This window comes from Argopecten irradians, chromosome 1 (assembly GCF_041381155.1).
Source record: "Argopecten irradians isolate NY chromosome 1, Ai_NY, whole genome shotgun sequence".
NCBI lineage: Eukaryota > Metazoa > Mollusca > Bivalvia > Pectinida > Pectinidae > Argopecten > Argopecten irradians.
Window position 1 is genome coordinate 38649932 of NC_091134.1, and position 26267 is coordinate 38676198.

The following is a 26267-nucleotide window of genomic DNA, read 5'->3' on the forward strand; positions in this document are numbered from 1 at the left end:
CAGACAGGGCATCGATGATACCTAATTCTGTACATGTGAACTCTGATGAATACGACGGATTTTTACGAAGCCTGGATTTCATGGCATGAAATACGTACTCGGCAACATTGTACTGAGAAGAGTATGGTGGTTGGAAGACAAGATTTAGTCCACGTTGTTCCAGCATGTTTGTTAACATTTGTTCACCTGCTCTTTGGTGGTGAAAACCACAATTATCCATTACAATAATGTCTCCTCGCGCAAACACGGGATTTTCAAAATCATTAGTTTGCTGTACTGCTTCTTCAAAGAAATTAATCATTTACAATGCATTTGAAGGGCCTGGTATAATGTCAAAATAGTCCAGCCCAAAAAAAACACAGCACAAATTGACAGTGAATGTCGCATTTTTCGTGGAAGCAGAGAACCATGCTGTTCCTTGTACAACTTTTCGATGTTTGGACAGGTGGATTTCCAAACGCCGACTACTTTAGATATTTCCATATCACACCCCATCATTATACATTTTCACTACCCTTTCGCGTACTTTTAGATTGGTTCATGGCTTTGATGGCCCTGCAGGTAGGGCGTTAGAATTGTACCTGCTGCCCCTATTGCATGATCGTAAAAGGCGACTAAATTTAGGACCTTATCTTTTCTCTTCTTCCTAACTGACTTTATCTTTCCTAATGCCTCCCTTGGCACCGCCTCACTTTTGGCCTTGAGTTGAGCGTTCGCCCCTGTGAGGAAGGCTCTGGGTTCTGTCCCCTGGCCGAGACACACCAAAGTCTAAAAAAGTGGTAGTTTCTACTCCTGCTTAGCGCTCAGCATAACGGGAGTGGGACGACTGGTTCACCCGTTGTCAGTATAATGTGACCGGGTGAGGTGTGTTGCTTGGTGTCTTCGGCGGCATGCTTCAGTGATATAGCACTATAAAAAGGGCAATAGTTCCACTATACAAAAAGACACAACATGAATATACCACAGTCTCCCAAGACACGAACCTCGCACAACATACACGCAACACACCACATACATGGGAGGCCGTCCTTACATGACCATAGCTGTTGATAGGACGTTAATTAATCAAACAAACAAATCATGGCTTTGACATGTCGACATAAGATCGGTTGAGGACTGCTTCTAATTTTGGCGCATATTAGCGAGAGATTAAAAGAGTAACGTACACATGTGCAAACACACACATGTACCGGTAACTTATAATATGCACGCGTTGACAGCTTGGCGATCGACGATTTTTAGTACTTCAACACTTTTTTTATTCAGTATAAAGTTCAGATTAAGAGTTAAATTAACATTTTAAGTATACATTACCATAAGAAACTGAACAGTTATGTTTAGCAGATAACGTTACTTTATTCTTGACCTTCATATTTATTCATTATCAGTATTATTATGTTTAAATCAATGTTACGTATTCTTCTACAGCTAGTATAACCTGATTGTGTGTTATCTCTTTCCATGTTTGATTTTTTTACAATCATATTATTTATATATAAATTTACAACAGCTATTTCAGGAAACTCGGTCCGTCAAGTTCGTCACATGTGCTACATGTAGGTGTACTACACAAAAAACACCCTGGATCAAAACAGTCATGTATATTTTTACAGCGCGAATTCTATATATCAGCGTTATTTATTTTTACTGCGTAATACTTCTATTTTACAAATATTAATTTTTCTTATGTTTATATATTTGAACAGTTGTAATTGTTTTGACGTACTCACAACCTCCCGAATACACAAATAGCGGCCATTTTAAACTGGAGTGTTTTCCAGCGGATGTACAATTAGGTTGTATAACGTTTATTTGTATACACACTTCAGCCAATTACAATGCGTGTTACATAGACTCTTCACCTGTAACATGTAGCGATGTAATCTACCACAGTGAGTCGATACACTAGTACTGTAACACAATCGTGCAATCTTATGATAGAACGGCAGTAATATCAGGATATAAACAATGATTGCATCTAAAGATCAGCATAAGAAAAAAGCAAGAAGGAACTACTAAAACACAGATTTTAAATGTTGATTTTATAAAAAAATTGCATAGGATAAAAATTGTTTTGGTTCACAGGACTTAAAATGTTTACCGTATGCGCCCTGCAGGTAGGGCGTTAGAATTGTACCTGCTGCCCCTATTGCATGATCGTAAAAGGCGACTAAATTTAGGATCTTATCTTTTCTATTCTTCCTAACTGACTTTATCCTTCCTAATACCTCCCTTGGCACCGCCTCACTTTTGGCCTTGAGTTGAGCGTTCGCCCCTGTGAGGAAGGCTCTGGGTTCTGTCCCCTGGCCGAGACACACCAAAGTCTATAAAAGTGGTAGTTTCTGCTCCTGCTTAGCGCTCAGCAAAAAGGGAGTGGGACGACTGGTTCGCCCGTTGTCAGTATAATGTGACCGGGTGGGGTGTGTTTCTTGGTGTCTTCGGCGGCATGCTCCAGTGATATAGCACTATAAAAAGGGCAAAAGTTCCACTATACAAGAAGACACAACATGAATATACTGCAGTCTCCCAAAACACGCACCTCGCACAACATACACGCAACACACCGCATACATGGGAGGCCGTCCTTCATGACCATAGCTGTTAATAGGACGTTAATTAATCAAACAAACAAATCATTTCACTAACGATGTAAGTACTGCCAAAAATCATTTTCAGCTCTTATTTGTCCACATAAAGTTAAAACCAATGAATTGAAAGTACTGTAATTCCCAAAATGTTTGTATTTTTGGTAATGAATAACATATTAACAGTTCATCTTGATACGTGAGTATGAAAAATACGCGACACATAATTTTAAGATTGGTTTGTGCGCTATTCAAAATTTTCTGTGTGTGGGGAACACACTTTTACCTGTTGAACATACTTAAAAAATAGTTGTCAACACGATAAGTTGGTTATGACCATTAAAACACTATGTGGGGCGTGCAATATAATTAAGCGAAAACCAGCCATGAACAAAAACGAACGAAATCTACATTGTCAACATATGGGCGGCCGGATTTGTTTTCCGGTATTTGTTACTGTTTTTGGCATCAGCTATTGAATTATAACCCAACTTTTCAGGGGGAAATTTTCAAATGCGGGGACTAATTTTCCGTGGTAGAAAACGCATTCTGTGATATCTTGAAACATGTTTTAGTTTATATTCTTTATTTGATTGGTGTCTTCTTCAGCGGCATACTTCAGTTATATAACACTAAAAAGGTTAAGTGTTCCACTATTCAAGAAGGCATAATACGAATATACCACAGCCTGCCAGATTATATGCACCTCGCATTTAACACATGCAATACACCACATACATGAGAGGTCGTCCTTAAATGACCCTGTCTGTTAATAGGACGTTAATTAATCAAACAAGCAAGCAAATGGTTTCAATACCGATGTTAATTTTGTAGACATGTTCCCGTGGACAGTGATGAAATGTTAGCTAATTATAATCGTTGGTGTTCATGATTATGTTTTTCTTCTGTTTTTGTTATTTTGCGCCTACTAAGCTGCCTGTATCGTCAGAGACCAATGGGTGATCGTACTACACTCATCACCCGAAAATATGCTAATTCACATACAAGAATTGACCAATTAGATTACTCGATATATAATTATATGCTTGCACGAGGCATAATAGTAGTACAGGATAGGATATAAGACCACTTTACGCTCAATGAAATCAAGGTTCTTAACGTGGTTAGACGTGTGGTTAACGTGGCGGCGCCCATAGGGATATTTTGTCAAAAATAATAAAAATAATAAAAACAAATCCTATAGGTGGCTGACTTCTAAAACTAGCCAGGAACAGTATGTGGATATGTATAGCGATTTAATCGGTGAGTGGACATATCTGTAATCAATGCGTTAACAAGCTAAACAGAATGAACAAACTGTCGACCCTTGAGCGTGACAGAATCCTAGACACACTTAGACATTTGTTGTTGTTATGTCGCCGTATAGTAACATAACGCTTAATCTGATTGGATGAAATGCAAACGCAAAAATGCACTGGAACCAATCAAATTCCTCATGCATATGAATTACCTATGATGAGTTTGCTTACGGTGATAAGTGTAACGTAGTGCGCTCACCCGGGGATCTCTGACGATGAGCTGCCTCTAACGTTTTTCCTTTTTAGGTCATTTGACCCGAAGGTCAGGATGACCTATTGTCATCATGCATCGTCCGTCCTCGTGCCCAATATCAGTACCCTGGACACTCTGGTCCTTGAGAAGAAGCCGTTTTAAGATTTTAGCTTTTTTACCCCTGTGACCTTGAATGATGGTCAATGTCATTGATTTAAACACATTAGTAGCCCTTCCTCCCAGTATGTCAGGGGCCCAATATCAGGTCTCTAGGCCTCTTAGTTGTTCACAAGAAGTAATGTAAAGATTTTAGCCTATTTGACCCCTGTGACCTTAAATGAAGGTTAAGGTCATTCATTTGAACAAATTTGGTAGCCTTTCATCCCAGCATGTTGCAGGCCCAATATCAGTTGTCTAGGGCTCTTAGTTATTCACAAGAAGTTGTTTAAAGAATTTTAGCCTATTTGACCCCTGTGACCTTAAATGAAAGTCAAGGTCATTCATTTGAACAAACTTGGTAGCCTTTCATCCCAGCATGCTACAGGCCCAATATCAGTACCCTGGGCCTTCTGGTTCTTGAGAAGAAGTCGTTTAAAGATTTTAGGCATTTTGACCCCTGTGACCTTGAAGTGAAGGTCAAGGTCATTCATTTGAAAACACCATAGTAGCCCTTCATTCCAGCATGTTGCAGGGGCCCAATATCAGTACCCAAGGCCTCTTAGTTATTGAAAGAAGTAATTTAAAGATTTTAGCCTATTTTGACCCCTGTGACCTTGAATGAAGGCTAAGGTCATTCATTTGAACAAACTTGGTAGCCCTTCATCCCAGCATGTTGCAGGCCCAATATCAGTTGTCTAGGCCTCTTAGTTATTCACAAGAAGTTGTTTAAAGAATTTTAGCCTATTTGACCCCTGTGACCTTAAATGAAGGTTAAGGTCATTCATTTGAACAAACTTGGTAGTCCTTTATCCCAGCATGCTACAGGCCCAATATCAGTACCCTGGGCCTTCTGGTTCTTGAGAAGAAGTCGTTTAAAGATTTTAGGCTATTTGACCCCTGTGACCTTGAATGAAGGTCAAGGTCATTCATTTGAAAAAAAACTTGGTAGCCCTTCATTCCAGCATGTTGCTGGCCCAATATGAGAACCCTGAGCCTTTCGGTTCTTGAAAAGAAATAATTTAACGGATTTTAGCCCATTTGACCCCTGTGACTTTGAATGAAGGGCAAGGTTATTCATTTGAACAAACTTGGTAGCCTTTCATCCCAGCATGTTATATGCCCAATATCAGTACCCTAGGGCTTCTGGTTCTTGAGAAGAAGTCGTTTAAAGATTTTAAAATTTTTGACCCCTGTGACCTTGAATGAAGATCAAGGTCATTGATTCAGTAGCTCGCTGGTACCTTGTTTCGTGCATATTCCGCACGCGAACGGAAAAGCTGCTTAGCTCTGATTTGTAGATTTCGCAAATTTGATAAGAAGACCTAGAGAAAAACTTATTATTCTGCGCAATCGTTAACATGATACTATGCATTACAAATTTTTGGTATTATTGATTGAGCCAATTCTTTCTTCTCATCGGCTTATCTGTATGGTAACATAGTCATATTTTGTTTATTTTTGGTAATTAGGAGTTTACTGTGTATTACATACATTATGCATTTTTCACAGTTTAACATGCACCATACCCCCTCTAACCCCCACCATAACATAATCCGTTTCAGAATCTATACTTTCAACCCGTATCACCCAATCCAACCCACCCCCACACCCCACCCCCCCACATTGAACCCCCCCCCACCCACCCCCATGAGTGAAAATAGCACCCCCCTGGGTTGGTCCTCGAGGGGGGACTGTGGGGTTACATTAGTGAGGGAGGCCAGGTCGGCGGATCTCCAGGGGTTATGTGCGAGTTAAGCAGGGGTCTGGTTCACACGACGTGAGGGGTGGTATACTGGGGGGTCGGTGAATTAGGGGTCGTAATCGTCGGTCTAGTATCTTCAGTAGTTTTATGTTTATAGAGGATGTTTAACTGTTAGGTAGTAATTGGGAAGGGATTGTGCTGAGTCGGAATAACTCGTGTTTTTGACGGTATTGTGCTTATAGTATCTAGATGGACACTGGGGACCAGCGATTATAGCGGTGGGAACTGCTCGTCGGCTTTGGGTAGATTGGGCGTGAGGCTTGGTATATGCGCACGTCGCATGTCGGTTTAGCACGAAGCTCCAAGGGGTTATAAGGATGTTCAGACCATTTGATTAACTTTTGCGATAGCTTGTATGGTTGGGGGTAAAGGTTATTTAAATTGGTAAACAAACTTCGGCGGTATACCCCTTCATCTCATGCATATCACGAGCACATGGATCAGTTTTCTAGGCCTCTTCATTATTTAAAAAAAGTCGTTAACGGTTTTCTCCTATTTGAAACCCCCGTGATTCCGTATTTCCTCCACAACAAACCGCACATCCTTACACGGCCCTTGCTGTTAATAGGACGTTAAACCCAATCAAACCCACGCATGGGTAAAAGTCTCCACAATCCCTATTTTATCGAAAAGAAACTTTTTCTCATATAAACAAGAACTAATCATACGATAGACAATATTGGTCTGATTAAACAGTAATCCGTTACAATTACATGCATTTCTATATTTTTGTTTTTTCTTTGAACATTGTATTTTTAGCATTATGCTAGAAAATATATCTATAAATATGAAACGTCATAATCGGCAAATTAACCTCCCCTTAATTTAATCCCAATGAAAACATTATATTGTAACAGAATGGAAGAATTTAATTAAAATAGTGTGTCCACTCCAAGTGTTATTTATTACAGATGAAAAAGTATTAAAAACAAATCATATCTAATGGTAATGCCTCACCTAACCGATATGACTTCAACTGTTTGAAACGTAAACTTAACTGTATAATGAGGATATATATATAAACTTATTTTTTAATTTTTTTCCCAACACACCCAAAAGTAATTAAATTAGTAACATGAGTTTGTCTAACGAGAATTGACGGAGCGAACCACAATTTTTCAGGTTGGCTTCTTTTAGTTGTTTGACTTAGGCCTATATTCCATGATTATTTAGTTTACCGTTATCCCCCCCCCCCCCGCCTTTGCCTGACATTGTCGCATTGATTTCATCGCTGTATAATTTAGGAGCAATTTTTAGATTGTACTGGCAGGCGACCAGTTCTCTCGCCAAGTAACAATTCTGACTCACGATCATGTGGAAAATGTACACCGCGTCGCGTGTTTTTTTCGCGTACTTTTGTCACGAAAGAAGACAGACCTTCATCACCGACGAATATCCAAGAATTTGTGAGAAAATTCTGCCTAGAACGTAAGTTACCAGGTAAAAAAACCCTTAAGAACCCAACATGATATCAGCTGATCGCCAGGGGGGTCACGTGGTTTCAATTGTTAGAAATAACAAATGTCAAATAATGTCAACAAACTTTACCTCGATATGTCTTCTGTCGCCTGAAACAGTTATTCCATTATTAGCTCCACGTGCTCCGCACAACATATTGTCGATAGAAAACAGTCTTGCAACTATGCTTGATGGCGTATCTATGACGTTTTTCAATTTATTTTTGGCCCTGCACGTAGGGCGTTAGAATTGTACCTGCTGCCCCTATTGCATGAATCGTAAAAGGCGACTACATTTAGGATCTTATCTTTTCTCTTCTTCCTAACTGACTTCATTTTTCCTAATGCCTCCCTTGGCACCGGCTCACTTTTGGCCTTGAGTTGAGCGTTCGCCCTTGTGAGGAAGGCTCTGGGTTCTATCCCCTGGCCGAGACACACCAAAGTCTATAAAAGTGGTAGTTTCTGCTCCTGCTAAGCGCTCAGCATACAGGGAGTGGGACGACTGGTTCGCCCGTTGTCAGTATAATGTGACCGGTTGGGGTGTGTTGCTTGGTGTCTTCGGCGGCATGCTTCAGTGATATAGCACTATAAAAAGGGCAACATTTCCACTATACAAGAAGACACAACACGAATATACCGCAGTCTCCCAAAACATGCACCTCGCACAACATACACGCAACACACCGCATACATGGGAGGCCGTCCTTACATGACCATAGCTGTTTTAAATAGAACGTTAATTAAACAAACAAATCGGTTAGTTTTGCCGATTGAAATGGCGACCATCTTGAAAAGAAACCCGGAAGTAGATACATTTTTTCATTGGTTTCCTATTAAAATAATGTTTTGATAGTCTCGGCAACTCGCAAAAGTGTACGATTTTTCCCTATGCTGTTCTACTTTTAAGCTTATAATGACATTTGAATGACCACAGCTATAACATTACCACGTTCATAAAAATCGGGCAAAAAAGATAAATCAACAAGGGCAGGCACAAAAATTTGAACAACAATGTCAATGTCGGCTTTGCTTATGTAGTACAAAAAAATTCTACTAATTGAAAAGAAAGGGCAGTGTCTTTATGTTACATATCATTTGATATTTGTCCATCTGTGACTATATATATCATGCATTATTTATAAAATCGTGTCATGTAATTTTTTTGTCAACAGTCTTGTCTTCTTGTCGACGTACTTCGGAACGAAAACGCATTTTGTACTTTTCACTCAATACATTTGTAATAAAACTATGAAAAAAAGTTATGATATCGATTCGAGTTTAAATCTTAAAATTTTGCAAGGTAAGGTTTGCCCCAAAAAACTCAAATCTTACTAAGATATTTACCTTAACAGCCATCATGCTAATGACTGACGAGTCTATACAACCATTTAGTAAGCCTACGTAGATAGAAGATCGTCTTGGAAGTAGTGGAATCACCTAGAAGTACAAATATTATCTTTGATCCGGTATTGCGTTGTTCTTAAAATCAAATTGATTTATAATTTGTAAAACAATCCATTTCTTTACATTTTTTTCTTAATTTATTTATAAAGCTTAAACACAATATCTGCGTTAATGGATTAAATTTGTTTGCAAAAAAGAAATCCACAAATAAAATATCTACATGATTGTTCTTCATTTTTTCGCAGTTCACTTCGTTTGCACGAGATTAACTTTCTTCATCAGTCAATGCAAGCAACAAAATTGACAATCAATCCTTAAATAAATTGTTTTGTACCAAACTTCATGTTTGTGGAGTGAGATTGTACTATAAAAGAGAATGATAGTCCCGTTATAACAAAGGGTCACACTATTACGAAAATGCCACTTCTCCTAAAAACAAACAGGCATTTACACATGCAACACATCATATGCAGGGGAGGCCACTCTTAGCTTTTATTATGACGTTAGTAAAGCTGAACCCACAAACTCTGTTTGTTCAATTACATTTATGAAGAAACAATAATAGGATTTCCCTTTTACTTTAAAACAATCGAAGGACACATACCTGCTTATAATTAGAAATCAATAAAGCCTGACCAGCTGTACCTGTCAGTACGATTCCTGGTAAAGGAAGCCAGGGATTCCCTGTAATAAAACAAAGTAATCAATTTTTTGTGTTATCTTTTACGGGTGGAAAAATGGTTAAGGACATGACACTTTTCTGCCTGTACTATTTCGTCCATATTTTCCCCTTTTTACCTTTATCTTAATTTCTGCTCAATCTTGCGAAGTGAAGTTTCACAGTTCTTCCAGACACATCAACAATCCATGAAACATTGGGATTAAACATATCTCTTTTCAATCAATGAAACAACTTCGATATTTTTGAATGATGTGTTGCCATACTGTTCACACGGTGATATTCTTAAAACGTAAAACAAATTAAAGTATACGTATTATTACTGTCAATATATTATTAATAGTAATTACACTATTTACCTGGTGACGTGAACGCGAAGCACATAATACCAGCCACTTCCATAACCCTGCATATAATATGTTATAAATCTAGGAGAACACAATAATAATAAATAATTATAAAGTATATTAAACCAATATTCATAACTTTTTTAATCTGAGGCTAATTTCCCTCAGGAACCTCACAATATATTGTAACAAAAGGGGGGGGCGTTCAATATCGTTTTAATCTTATACGGTATTCGCATTAGCTTAGGCTTGAACTCAGATCATTTATATTAAATGTAAAAACACCAGCAATTCTTGTTACTTGTGTAAAAAGGGATAGTACATAGAGTTTATAATCAAATACAGGGATGGTACATGGACAGTACATTAGCATGATCGATCAAATACTGTAAATAACTCGAGATACAAATTTTCGCGACATATTGCATGATAGCTAAAATATTTCTGGAATAATTTTAGAAACACAATAAGAATGTACAATTGTTATTAAGAGATGAGAACATGTTGGAAAACTAAACTGCGAAATTTTATTTACGGAAAAACAGATTGATTTCATTATATAAATGTAACAAAATCAATTAATTCGGAACGTTACCTGTTTTGGATTTTGTACTTACATAAATGACATCCGTATCTTTTTTACGCTAAATATCATGAACAGTTGTCCACTCAGAAAGATCAAGCCTAGAAAGACGCCGACTCCAATGGTAAAAATCAAATTCAGTCGTTCATCCTGTGGAAAACAGTCCTTAAATGTTGTAGTTTCATTTTCTGAAGTTTTGTTAAGTTGAACGTCAATTTTGGTTAAAAAACAGAGATTTTCAAACACGCCTTCTTGTTTCAAAATGAAGACGTAAGCAACCCATCCCCACTGGACTCCACCAAATAGAAGTATTTCTAATAAACTGAAACCAACCAACAATATTACTCTTAGTTTACCTTCAACCATTTTGAGTAATATCAGATATTTAGTGGCATTGCACGATACACCTTGATGCCGAAAGTTAAAACCTATAATGAATAATATGTGGTGATAGCTTAGCATTTTTGTGTGTATTTTCCGCATCTTTTTAATTCTGATTACAGGTTGACGTCAGATAATCAAAACATTAAATTCATATCACGGCATCCGTGTGCAGAAATAAAAATACTTGTATAAAGATGACATAACGTGATAAAGATATAGGTAACAGTGTCAAGGTGAAAAAATGCATTTATCATTATCTTATGACCCTGATTACATAATATGTTCATAACCTCCTTGAATTTGGTTCCTAATTCCTTATTCCGTTACTTATTCGATTTCATGATTACTTATTCGATTCCCATGTACTTATTAAACTACATACATTTAACCTTTAAATTCCACACTAAGCGTTCATAATATTATATAACCTCCGTGAATTAGGTGCCTAGTTCCTTATTTCATTACTTATTCGATTTCCTAAATACTTATTCGATTCCAATGTACTTATCAAAATAATTTATGGGTTACATTGATATATTAAACCTTTAAATTCTATACTAAGCGTTCATTAATTTGATTTTCTTAATTACTTATTTCATTTCCTGATTACAAATTCGATGTCTTATAGAAAATAGATTACTTATTACCATTATAAATGATTAAAAATATATTTGCAAACATCAAATTGATCTATTTAACCTTTGAATTCTATGCTAAACGCTCATTACTTATCCCAAGTACTGATTAACATAATAAATCGTTCAAAATGTATTATCAAGCAATGATTTACATGTATATAAGTTTAGCGCTTTTTAGTTAGAATGAGCAACGTCCAGTTCAAGCAATGCCGTATTACTCTGTACATAGGTCTGATAATTAATGTATAACACACTTAAACTCAATGAGAAATCAATTGAAAGTCAATAGTTTTATCTAACTGACCATGTTATTCGATGGTAAATGTATGTGATATCACATTGTACGAGGGATGTTCCGAAATAAATGTTACTTGCGCAATATCTCGTGGAAATCGTGCTAAATGGGCTTAATTTGGGAACACCTCTCGTATGTGAAATAGTCTATTAGCAAGTAGCGTATCGCCGGCTACGATAGCTGCATATTGTATCGTGACTAAGCAATCGGTCATAATTTGAATGCGTTATTTTATTTATGTAAGCTTTACGATCAATCTTGTAATGTAATGCAGTGATAAGTAAGATAATAAGTAAGAGAATACCACTACTATCTATTAACATTATGTGTTAAATACGTACATGTGGTATACTGTGAAACTTATCGCTGACGTTCCGGCCGGTTATGCAGTATTGACAATCTGAATGCAGTTTTGACATTGAATTTACCTAAATACAGCTATGGTGGTAAACTGTAGCACCGCCAACGTCCTCAGCCGCGGCCATCGCTCATTGCGTGTTTCGACCCTTACTCGGGTCTGTACAAATGATCGCCTCTCTGTGACATCAGATTTCTTCCAGAGAGTGTGTTTTTATGTTCCTACGCCCTGCCTCCCAACTCTGGGGGTGTTTTTCTTCAATCGGTGTTGTAGCTTGCTGTGATGTTCCCTCACAGCAACTGTGTGTCGGGCTGCCAACACTTCACACCCAATATTCCAGTCTTGCCTAGCCGTCACTGGTTGCGCAGTTAAAATTACCTAAATACAGTTGTGATGGTATGCTACGTGTATACATTACCGCCGACGACCTCAGCCGAGATCATTCCTCTTTGTGCGTTTCGACCCATCACTCGGTACTCTCAGGATGGGTGTCCAAAGTGATGATCTGTCTCTGCACGTCGGTGGTGGGTGACCAACTACTGGTGTCCTTATTCATACACACCCAGCATGAAGATTGTTCTGTTGCATTAGTCATCCTCTGCACTGCTGTCCTTCTTGTTTTGCTCGACAACCCTAATGCAGATAGCATTCTCCACTTAGACTGTACAGAGAATCTTTGTATCCAACCTCAATAGGGTAGTTCCATATATGCCAACCCTGCTCCCTGCATTCCGTCAGCAGTGTCTCATACATTGTCCTCTTCCTTTCATGTGCTTCACTGCACCTTTCCTCCGATGTGACTGTTAGATCGATAATGATGATTTTCTTTGTTCCTGATGACCATATAACCATTTGCGGTCTGAGGTTGGTGGGAACAAAATCCGAAAAAGTTCAATCTGGTTGAGATCTACCTCAAGCCTCCTGTCCCCTGCCTGGCTGATAATTCCGATTGATTTCTCAGATCTAGATGTCCATGTTTTACCTTCCCTCACAAACCTAATCTGCGTATGCTTGAACCTTGGTTGACTGGACCTGACGCTCTTCCGCTCTTTCTCCAAAACATCAGCCAGCTCCCTTAAAGCTTGGTTGTGGTGCCACGTATATCTCCCCTGTGATAAGGCCACATGACAGGAGATTTCATCTCGGTCCACACAGAGGGCAGTCTGGTGTGCAAAAATATCATTTTGAAAATATTTCTTTTTAACGTATTGTTATAATGAATCTATAAAAAGACACACAAAATACAAGCGATTTCTTAATTTCGTTTTTATAGTCAAAACAAGAGGCCCATGGGCCTTAACGGTCATCTGACTATTGGCACAATACTCGTTTAAATAATTTAGCCTATTTGACCCCTGTGAATGAAGATCAAGGTCATTTGGTAGTCCTTCATCAAAGTCAAAGTATGCTGCAGGCCCAATATGAGTATCCTGAGCCGTTCGGTTCTTGAGAAGAAGTCGTTTAAAGATTTAAGCATATTTCATCACTGTGATCTTGAATGAAGGTCAAGATCAATCATTTGAACAAACTTGGTAGCCCTTCATGCCAGCATGTCGCATGCCCAATAGTAGAACCCTGAGCATTTCCGTTCTTGAGAAGAAATCGTTTTAAAGAGACAATTCACTCAGGCTAATTGTTTTACATAACCAAGAAGCCAAATATAGCATAAATGTATTGTTCTACATTTCTTATGAAATATGCAACGTAAAACATTGACAAATTCCTCGTCATTGTTAAGTATTTTAATTAATATCGTTCAAATATCAAATCGTTGATCAATACTATAAAGCAGGTACAATATGGACGCTGTACCCATACCCGAGCCAAAGTCACGCACGTTAAACAAATGAACTACATAACCACTGAGAAGGTGATAAAATGATTTTTAGGCAAGACGATTCGCCTAACAAGGTAAACACACTACCGTCAGAGCGATTTGAGCAGTTCTAGACAAAAGTTGCATTACTCTACGAGCAAGGAACAGGGTTCGGCATACAAGAAGTTTGACCACAGTGTGTAATGGCGGACAGAGAGCGAGTTTGAACATTTCACACACATGTAACCAACATGGGCTTTTCATGCATATCACAGTAAAACCGACTGATCTAATTTCCATAAGAACTAGGTTTTTTTTCGATATATGTACAAATTTTGATGTTCTCTGAGACTAAAATGTCCCTTTAAGATTTTAGCCTATTTGACCCCTGTGACCTTGAATGAAGATTATTTATTTGAACAGACTTGGTAGTCCTTCATCCCAGCAAACTGCAAGCCGAATATGGGTATCCTGGGCCTTTCGGTTCTTGAGAAAAAGTCATTTAAATTGTTTAGCCTATTTGACCCCTGTGACCTTGAATGTAGATCAAGGTCCTTCATCCCAGCATGCTACAGGCCCAATATCAGTACCCTGGGCCTTCTGGATCCTGAGAAGAAGTCGTTTAAAGATTTTAGCCTTTTAACCCCTGTGCCCTTGAATAAAGATCAAGGTCATTCATTTGAGCAAACTTGGTAGCCCTTCATCCGGCATGTTGTAGGCCGTATATCAGTACCCTGGGTGTTCTGGTTATTGAGAAGAAGTCGTTTAAAGATTTAGCCATTTTGACCCCTGTGACCTTGAATGAAGGCCAATGCCATTCATTTGAACAAACTTGGTAGCCCTTCATCCCAGTATGTCACAGGCCCAATATAAGATCTCTAGGCGTCTTAGTTATTATCAAGATGTCGTTTAAAAGTTTTAGCCTATTTGACCCCTGTGACCTTGAATGAAGGTCAAGGTCATTCATTTGAACAAACTTTGTAGCCCTTCATCCCAGCATGTTGCATGCCCAATTTGAGAACCCTGAGCCTTTCCGTTCTTGAGAAGAAATCGTTTTAAGTTTTTAGCCTATTTGACCCCTGTGACCTTCATTTGTCATTCATTTGAACAAACTTGGTAGCCCTTCATCCCAGCATGCTACAGGCCAAATATCAGTACCCTGGGCCTTTTGGTTATTGAGAAGAAGTCATTTGAATAAAAAAATTGCGCACGGCCCTTCGGGTCAGATGACCTAAAACTATTCTATTATGAAATCATGATACGCACTCTCATTGAATGCAATGTTATTAAAATGTTGTTAGCTATGTGTACCTGTATTCTGTAAAGCAGCGAGCTCCATATTCGTAGTATGTACTATTTGTTCATTTCATTTTCTATTCATTTTTTCAACAAAACGCAATCTTCATTTAAATGTTGACTGGATGTAGTATCTACACACAATGTTTATCGATCGCGGGAAGGGTTACGATTGAGTTAACTAATCAAATTTTATGTTTGGAAATGGTATTTTTACTAAAAAAGAAAAATCATTGATTCAAGGATTCGAACTCGACCTGCACTTTCTGTTTCATCCAAAACTGACTAGCTGTCCATTTGACTGGTTTGTCGCATACACTTTCGGCTCTGCGGTGGTATGCATCGGTATACTAACCTTAGCACGTGCAGTGTGAGTCCCTCACCGCTTCGCGGCTCAGGATTTACAACCTGCACGTGCCCAGGTTGGTATACTACGATAGATTTATGAAAAAGAAATCAGCATTTTCGGCGATCTTGTTGTCAAAAATTTCATTCGGACCAAAACTTTACTTCGTATTATCCGAGTTTTTGAGTTTTCCGAATTCGAATTTTCCGAGTTTTTTAAACAAAGATAAAGAGGGAATTCGGCTAGGACCGACAAAGTACTTCGTATTAAGACGGGTTATCGAATTATCCGAGTTCGTATAAAAAGTTCCAAGTTAGACAATAGTAAGCAGAGGAATAAACTATATCAAAACTTTTTGAGTCAGGGCAAAAATCACTACTTGGCGTCCGGACTAATACTAAGTAAAGAGATTGTTAGTAGACTTGAGAACTCGCTTAATTCGAATACTCTGATGATTCAAAGCTTTATCTCGGTCCCTTCGAGTTCATATTGATATATTTCTAGATGTAAGACCTGTTATGTAACACAGATTATTCTTTTATATTACCTTATCTGTCGTTTGGGTAGACGAACCACACTTACGATATGCGTACACTTGTGTTCCTATTGACGTGCATTTATGGCCAAACGGTAAAGAATTATGGGAACATATGCTACGCCAATCTATTTCATATATTTATTACACTATTATTATATGATTTCAGTTTTTTTTTGTTTTTTTTCCCGGAAGATATTCCCGTCGTACAGACATGCATAGATTTTACCATCTCAACGGAAGTTTATATCAAAACTTTCAAATTACATCTGCGAATAAAATGTACCTTTGCATTTTACATCAAACTGCAGAATTGTTAAAACAGTAGTTGAAATTAGGACAACACAAATCAGAATAGAATTTGTTTTATATATCAAAGTACACATAACAAGGCATAAAAACAACGATTTCTGTTTTAAAACAAATACACATTTAAATGTGTTTTTGAGTTTTAACTTTTATTAGCCCCCGCCCAACGAAGTTGGCGGGGGATATACAAATGGGTTCCGTCCGTCCGTCCGTACGAATGGTTTTAGGAGCATAACTATAAAACCAGTAGAGATATTTCCACGAAACTTCATACACACATTGGTCTTATGGTCTAGTAGTGCCTTTTGTAGTAGTGCCTATTTTTAGGTTTTCATTTTTTGTATGTTTTCCGTAACCATGGAAACATTGCTGAAAATGGCAGATTTTTGTATAAGAATCGTTTCCGGAGCACAACTCTAAAACCAGCAGAGATATTTCTAGTAGTGCCTTTTGCTATTTTAAGGTTTTCACTTTTTGCACTTTTTCCGTTACCATGGAAACATTGCTGAAAATATCATGGTAAATGGTAAATGTTACTTTGCAAAACTCCACCCATCTTTGTATAAATAGTCTAATATAAATGTCAAGGCTGTATACCTGATTCAACAATTGCAGCCCGCGCTTTTTTCATACACACAAGTCTCCACAATCAAACTTACTTCAGCTTTGATATCTCTATTGGCGGGGGATCTGAATGACTATGTCCTTGTCGATTTTAAATCCCATTTGACTTATTCTATTAACTCTTACATAAAAAAACATTTATATGAAATATTTTGTGAAATATTGAAAAAAAGAAAAAACACCAACCAAGACAAAGTTGACGATATCGGGGGAAATGCAGAGATGTAAAGTTTTCATTTTGCTTACAGCATTTGTGAATATAACACATCCGATAACTAATTAACTATAGTACATGCATGTACAATCATAATTTACGGATATTCGCTCGAATACAATCATGATTGTATTAACATTTGTAGCTTTGTGGTGTTGAAAAGATGTACCCTCACAGTAATGTGCGATATCTTTCACTGGCAAAGGTATAATAAAATAATTACTGAGAGCTCGGTCAGTGTTACAATATACGTTTCCAAATATGATACCTCCTGAAAAGTTTTCAAAAAAACCGTTTGGGGATATTCTCATTTCTTATAGAAAATCATCTAGCTCCCATTGGCTCCGGTACTTTAAATTAGGTTTTTAGAGCGAAACAACTTTTTAATATCGGCAAATTCACGGATATTTTTTTTTCATGGATTTTTCGATGTAATTAAAAGGATTAGTTACCGTATACGACCCAATAAGCGCCCTGGGCGTTTGAAAAATTGAAGAAAAAATGAAAAGGAGCTTATAAGACGAAATTATTGCAAATCTATACAGTTTTTGTGTAGTTATTTATGGCTGGGCAATGGAAATCGAGGCCTCAAAAAGGGGAAGGGGCGCTTATAGGGAAATGGGCGCATATTGGATAGAATACGGTACCAGTACTCAGCCGGGAAGTTTTTGTGGACCTTACCACCTTTTTATATTTACATTATTAAAGTAAGTCAATGTCGTGTTTTAAGTTACGAATGTTCTTTTAATAATACAAAGATTATATACATGTAATTATTAAAATTGTTTAACTCAGTATATGCGTGCTATAATTCAATTTGAACTGCCATATAACAATTTGTGACGTGACACTGTGAAAAAAGTTCCGGTCATAGTTTAAAACTGTAGCCAATCAAAAGACCTGAATGTTAATATGTCTTTCCAACAGCCATTACATGTATACAAAGGTCCGAAAGTGGAATTAATCGACGTTTTTTAGTAGAAATAGCAGTATTATGTCTGTCAAAGACAAAACTATGTGAAATACGTATCCCAGAAAATGCATGCGTATATAATTATATGTAATATCAACTTTTGTATTTGTCCTAATAAGATGGACAACACATTTAAAATTATCTCTGTTTTCGAGATTCTGCAAGACCTGTTCGGTTCGACAATTGCAGTTATCGGTATTGTTGAGGTGGCTTGACATTTTTGTATGTTCCTTTGTTGCCTAAAACAAAGACGGGAACGAATTAACAACACTGACTCAATGAATTTATATTTGTTTAATCAATATTTGACAGTACCTTTTTGTCGTTAAAATATGCAATTGACTATTACAAATCATTATGAATTTCGGAACAGATAGTGTAAGAAATTATAATTGAAATAAACATTAATAGTCGAAAAGATGGTATCAGGCGTTTATCTTTAGCAAACAAATAAAAGAAAACATGTAACATTCAATGTAATAACGATAAACTTTCATTTGATTTTTTCCAAGAAAACGTCAGAAAAAAAAGAAATATTGCCGACCTAAAGGTCATCCAAAATCATACATATTTTGTTAGTATAAAATACACACAATAATAATTCAAACCATTCATTGCTATTCTTACATTTTTGTTTTCATAAACTATATGTATAAATGTCCGTAACTATGAAATAAATTACTTTTCAATAACACCTATGTTTACTTACCAAATGGTTTAGTTTGAAGTTCATCATAAAAGTTTGGGTTAGAACGACCATGTAACGACTCGTAATTCCTATGAAAATAAAAGGGCACTTTATCGTTTAATTTCATTAAAAACTGATAGATATGCTTTTTTGAAACTTTTGACTAAACAGGGAAAAAAGATCAATTAAGGTAGTCATTTCATAAATTAAATCAGTATGATGCAGACAGTTATTACCTACCCGCCATCTCTATCATTGCCTGGATCGTTTTGGTATACGGCCACTGAAAAGATTCAAAAATATTTGATTTATTAATTTGCTGAAAACACTACATTTACAATACAATCATTTTTTTCATTATAGATAATACTATTTCCAGTAAAATTTACCCAGGTTTTTACCTCTGTAAAACGACCATCAACTTCGTTTTTTTCTTCATCCATTTGTTGACAGAATTAATTTTAACTTTTGTAATGTAATAACTCGAAGATTTTTAAAAATAGTATATATAAATCTAATCTAATATAAAATGTATTGTGTTAGGATTTATTTGTTTCGTAATGTGTTATAATCGATTTATACAGAACCAAGAACATTTAGATTAAAATATATACACTGACATGGACTCCATAACCATGTATTATCATTATCAGTGTATAATGATAGCACAACACGTGCGGTGATTCTGTTGTTACGTGAATAGCCAATGGCGTATCAATGCGGCGGGAACGTAGGGATTTGACCCCACTTTTGGTAGGAACATTTGGATGACTCGATTACAATCTGCTGTTCAATCGAATTAGTTAACGATGACGGGAGAGGGAAAAAATTTGGGTATTTTTAATACAAAAAATATACAACTGTCAAAAGAATAAAAAATTATTCATCTGCGTGAAAAACTGTAAATATAAGGAATAGGGTTTTATTTTGTTGAGGTTATGAGGGTATGATGATAATGGAGAACGCGTAAATTTCATGTAACCCGGCTTCATACCCTGATAACATAATCAAAATAAAAATCTATTCCTTAAAGAAATACGATACCCCGAGGAGTTCCTCCTATTTCAGAGTATACGGAAGCTTTGGCAACCTCATTCCCATCTAACGTTTGGTACTGAGTGCTAGAATATTGAAGATAGAAACGTAAACAATAAACTCTCCTTCATTGTGAAATACTGCTGCAACATATTTTTCTTTTAAGATTTATTTGTTTCTTTCTTTCTATTGATTTTTTAATAACAATTTATAACATAAAATAAGCGTCAACGTTTATGTCTCATTAATATCTCAATGAAAAAACATCTTTTCAAGTTAAGCCCAATAATAAAATCACACAATGATTATGTAATGTTGTATCCTTGATTATAAGGTTAGGATCGATACTGTACGATGAGTTCTTACCTTTCACCTTCGCCGGAAGGTGTCGTATCTGTAATTAAGATTTCAATTTAAAACAAAAGGCAAATGGATCCTCGTGAATAAAACAATAAAATGACGATGTCATCGCACTCTTAAATAAAATTGATATATGTATATACATCTTTACATTAATAATAAATCGTTTTGACCTTCATTTGTTCAAATAATAAAAGATTGGTTATCAAAAACAAACTTTGATGTTTCGACTGATATGATAAGTACGTTGGCCTCAAATAAAAAAATATAAGATAAAGATGGAAATACAATTCCTTAAAAAACATAAAATATGACGTACAATATTCGCTGTTGTCTCGTTCAGAAAGTTGAACATTCTGGTATTTCTTTTGTTTCGAAGGTTCGCTTGAGCTGAAATAGATATTCTCAACGTAAGTGGATATACACATGTGAATAAGTCTATGGTATGCAAGTGATTAATTAAAATCAAAGGAAACATTATTAAGAAATCCATAACGAAAATCTAAAACGTGAAAGCATGGTGAAAAGATCTCTAAGACTTATATTACTACTGTTTCAATGTAAAAGTAATAAAAGATTTATGAAGAGGAAATCTGGACTAATTTTTATTTGATTTAATTGTGACCCCGTGGGAAAGGCCATATAAATGTACATATATGTAAAGTTAGCAAAAAAGGAATTCCGTCAATGCTCCAAACTGTTCTAAATGGTATGTCAATGTACTCGATGCATTCGGATGTTACAGTTTACAGCACAGAAATAGTTAGTTTTAATTAAATTTACATACCTACAGCATAGTCTGTTTCCTGAAAATTTCAAAAATTAGATATCTTAAATTACAAAATTGTTGCGTTTCATAATGGTTGGTTTCGTTTTATTTTCATTTTAAATCGTCAAGGAATTTAAGACGATGCATCATTAATGTTTATTATGCATACCGAAGTATTTTATTTTATATCGAGTTATTAAAAAAATGTTTGTTATTTTTTTTTGTTTTTTTTTGTTAGACAATTTGCCTCAATATGATGAAAGTACAATTCATATAATGAAGATGTATAGCAGAATACCTACGTCTGAATGCAATCAATAGGCCAAGTGTTATCAAAAGTGCAAGAATGCCAGTAACCGTCAGTACAACTCCAGGTATAAACAGACTGTCTGTTCCACAACCAGTCACGTTGTCTGGTGCAAGATGAAACACAACATATCTTATCATTAGTGCGCATGTTAATACTACCTAAAACCTATATACTACCTAAAACCTATCGCACTGAGGATCTTTTATACCAGTGTTTCATCTCAGCTTGTGTCTGATATTGTCTCTGATTAAGCCGCTACATACTTTCTAAGTTACTGTTTACTTTTTTAATACTTTACAGCATCATTTTACCTCATATATTTCCCTTGAAATATTTTATGACATGAAAATATTCCTTTTGGACTTTCGTAGAAATCAATGACGTTCTACGTTCTATATACAAAACTGCTAGTGTAAAAACACTATAAAAAGTGCAAGAATTCTACTAGGCGATGTTTCAGGTTTTCAGTGTCCTCTATACGCCAATTTCTTTTCCGTTTTCCCATCAATATAGAAGATCGAAATGTGAACTCGTGTCACAGGTGTTAATAATTAGGGCAGTGGACGTGCTTTTAAATTATAATCTGATGTCAACATCTATAACACAGTAAAACAATATTGGTAACGGTTTAATTAATTGGGTGCGGCATCTTTGTATCCAAAGATTTTATTCACAGAAGATTTTTTGTGACTCGCTAAATAATTACAATGATTACATATACTACGGAGACAATAGATGTTACACATCTCATGAAACGCATTTAATGCTATCAATAATAGGATTTGGAATTGAATGTTACATTCAACCATATAATACCGAACTGTGACATTTTCTGTGATTAATAATTGTCATGGCAACAGTTACAGAAGAATAAAAAACAGATTATTTAGGCGACTAATTATATGGTATGAGTCAAGTGCCCGAATCTCCTCTTGGAAATAATATTATAAGTGTTGCGATTTTGCTATCACCAACCCCAGGACCATTCTACTTACTTGTAGTTGTACATCCTATTTGTGAGCTATATGTACGTTGGTTTGTAGCTATCACTGCATCATTCACTGAGGCAACACTGAATATGTATGTTGTCGCTTTAAACAGAGATAAAGACACTTCTGTAATAAATGATTAAAGCTTAATGATTAACGATAAAGGGGCGTAACAGCTATATTTTGCCGTCTGGTGTTTGGACTTTCGCATTGGTTTTAAAGTACAGATGGCATTTTCTTTTTACTGAATTATGAAAACCTAATGTATGCATAACTTCATAAACATCTTAAAAATTGGAGACATTAAAGATGCTCCACCGCTAACAAACAGTATTTTTTCACTATCAAAAACATGAGCAAACGATTTAGTTTTGGGTTTTTTTTCAGTTAAAAAATTGCTAACTTTACACCAATACCACCATTGAAAAGTTTGAGCTTCTAATTTTACTTTAAGTTAAAAATATGAAAAATAATTAATTGCATCCCGAAAAATGCCATGTCACTTCATTTTATATGGAATGAAATACTGATTGCGCATGCACTAAAGGCAAAATAAATTATTTCACTACATTTTTTTTGCTAATAAGACATATATATACACAATTAAACACCAATTACTGTTCAAATGAAGAACACCAATTAAACACCAATTACTGTTCAAATGAAGAATAAGCTTTTACCAGATGAGGTATAGGGTTGATATGAAGCAAATTCTGGTGCAAGATAAATAGAATTGCGCCCGTTTCTACCCGGATGCAACTAATGATATGTAACGTCAAATTATCGGGTATATTAAGAATGGAAATATTTCAGAAACGATTATGCATATTGACGAAATACATTCTAAACACGCGTGGGGTGTATGTAATTGAGTATGTCATTCACTTTTACAATGAGACTGGTATTATGCTGATCAAAAGCACCTTAACATCACGCCAAGCTTATGTGTCAATAAATTTCAATTGAAGACGTGAATTGCCGATTAACACTACTCATAGGCTGATTTCATACACTAACAGCTGTGGGTCATCTGTTTTCGGACATTATTTTCAGACGCAAACGTTTTTCTTGCAACTGACTTAAACGCTAATGTTTTTAGGTTTAGTAAAATCGAGTGGAGGAATACCAATTTAAACATCTAGCATCAAAATAGTAGTAAACAACAAATTGAAAACTATTTTAATTAGAAACACGTTTTGATAAAATTCAGAAGTCATTTATTAAGTTACCTGATTTCAGACCATACTCAACAGTGTTACTCTGTTAGGTTGGATGTCGTGGAAAACATATAGGCCGGGATCTAGGGGGGTCTACGTGCACCCCCCCCCCCCCCCCCCCACAACTTACAACTTAACGAACCAATGTTTTTCTGAACCCTTGACCCACTGATAACGAAATCGAGAGGTAACATTGTATAAACTGGGATGAACTTCCGGTTATGACGTCATCAAGATGGCCGCCATCTCGAATTTCACTAAAGATTGAAAAATAGTCATAACATTGACATTTTTCAACCGAAGAAGACAAATGAGGCATCAAAATGACCACAATAGAACAACAAATACATATCAGGACCATATAACCCAATATATATAGTTATTTCTACGCAGGAAATGAAAAAATCGGATTTTAAGCTCAAAAATGGTAATTTTTAAGCAAATTTTTCATATTTGGCTTGACGCAGCAAAAATGTTTGCCAACAGCAAACTATTATTTCTAATCAGTTATTTGACCTTTTATCAATCAGTAAAAACAACACCAACAAAAAAACAATGTTAACATTGTATGAGCTCCGGTTATGACGTCATCAAGATGGCCGCCATCTCGAATTTCACTAACAATTGAAAAATAGTCATAGCATTAACATTTTTCAACCGAAGTAGACAAATGAGGTATCAAAATGATCATAATAGAACATCAAATTCATACCAGGACCACATAATTCAATATATGTAGTGATTTCTAGGTAGGAAATGAAAAAATCGGATTTTAAGCTCAAAAATGATAATTTTTTAGCAAATTTTTCATATTTGGCTTGACGCAGCAAAAATGTTTACCAACAGCAAACTATTATTCGTAAACAATTATTTGACCTCTAATCACTCAGTAAAACAATAAAATGTATAGAGATATAAAAAAGAATTATTGTTATACCATCATTAAGTTTACAAAACATCACCGGGTGCGTATACTGGGTATATGCTATTTTTCTAACTCCAAACCGCTGACACTACAGTTTCCTGGTGTATTATAAGTTCCTTAAATAAATTTGACTATTGGCGATTTATAAGTAGGAAACATGATTGTAATGTTGACAGAATATCTAGCCGCGGGTAGGACAAGTCATAGTTTCGTTTATTTCCTATGCATATTATTAGCAAAATGTCAGATGGTTACCACAATGTCACATATTTCTTTCACTGGTTCTCAATTATAACCATTATCATTGTGCGTGCTTTCCCACCTCACTGCACTATCCTCTGACGTGACTCGGCATGTCTGGTAGCTAGTACATGCAGTCCAAATCAGAGTAATCGAGATATCAGTATCCAATTCGTCGAAAGCCAGAGCGTCGTCTTCGATGTCGATGAGTTGATGTGACACTACATTACCAGTGGTGTTCTAGCCTGTCATCTTTCATGGCCCATCCATGGCCAGAGTTTATATCAGGAACAACAGGTTCAGGGATGTGGGATTTCCTTCAGATTCTAACATATCGTATATGCTGTTTCAGACTTCTCAGGAAATTACACCAGATCCAGATTCTTCGAATGGTGGAATGATTCAAGCACCATTCATCATCCTTGTGGACACTCGTGCGACTATAGATGTCACATGTTATATCCTCGAGGTCTTTAATGAGGTCATAAATGTTAAATGTTTTTGATTGGTCAGACTTTCACATGTCCCTTGAAGGTACTGGTTGTGTCGCATCTGGTGTATGCGTGGATACACCATTGAAGACTCTCCAGAAAAGGTTTTCTACAGTGCTCTCCAGACTTGGCAAAGAGAGGAACTTCACTATAGACCTCATTTCATTTATGACCTCAAAGAATTCACTTGTGTCATCTATGGTCACTGAGGGTTCACAAGAATGAGGAATTGTGCTTCATACGAATTAAGGAGAAGCAACTCAACCCTTCGCAGAATGTGGCTCTGGTGTCTTTTCCATCCTACCGGAGAGGTCTGGAACATCATATACGATATGTGAATCACTAGGTTGAAAACAGGATGAGCTCCCACATCCGCGAACCCGATGTTTTTGATGTTACCTCTGGCCATGGACGGTTGACAAGTTAGAACCACGATGGTAAACCGGTAATGTAATGTCACATCAGCTCATCAGCTCATCGACACTCTGGCGAGAAAGCACGCACAAAGATAATGCTTATCATTAAGAACTATTGAAAGAAATATGTGATACTGCAGTAACCATCTGACATTTCCTTACGTTATACACAGAAAAATAAAGTTAATAATGGATGCGCTATTTCTAAAAGAAACAAATTTCGGAAAGTGTCGTGGTATTAACGGAAACAAATGCTTTCTTCAGTTTTAATTTGATACCCTATTAGTTGGCGTTGTGCAGTAAAAATTCATTGAGACGCTACTAGTCTACAAACTTTCGAACATGAAAATGGATTTTGTTAGGAAATTGTCAAGTCCCACTTAGATATTAAGCCAACTTAAAATTCAAATGTGTTAAGATATGAATCGTCAATTGCCAATGTTATCTTCAGGAAGTTCTAAGACATCCGGAAACTGTAGTGTCAGCGGTTTGGAAAAAACAGCAATCATATACCCTGTATACGCACCCGGTAATGTTTTGTAAACCAAATG

General features: G+C 36.3%; 2 protein-coding genes across 2 annotated transcripts; both read right to left on the reverse strand.

The window, feature by feature from the left end:
• Positions 1-8753: 8753 nt before the first annotated feature.
• LOC138324593 (equilibrative nucleobase transporter 1-like) lies at positions 8754-12562 on the reverse strand. Its single transcript, XM_069269668.1, has 5 exons — positions 12147-12562; positions 10523-10638; positions 9918-9964; positions 9484-9563; positions 8754-8912 (listed from the first exon to the last, which is right to left on the reverse strand). The coding sequence occupies exons 1-5, from the start codon at positions 12222-12224 to the stop codon at positions 8754-8756; spliced, it is 480 nt and encodes a 159-aa protein (XP_069125769.1). The 5' UTR covers positions 12225-12562.
• Positions 12563-18026: 5464 nt separating this feature from the next.
• Positions 18027-22566, reverse strand: LOC138324693 (uncharacterized; the record flags this gene model as incomplete). The annotated part of the gene is made up of 9 exons (XM_069269775.1): positions 18027-18515; positions 18986-19053; positions 19205-19247; positions 20009-20085; positions 20366-20393; positions 20679-20749; positions 21147-21165; positions 21431-21541; positions 22434-22566. Coding segments are annotated over 9 exons (600 nt in total), but the record flags the coding sequence as incomplete, so codon positions are not given.
• Positions 22567-26267: the final 3701 nt, after the last annotated feature.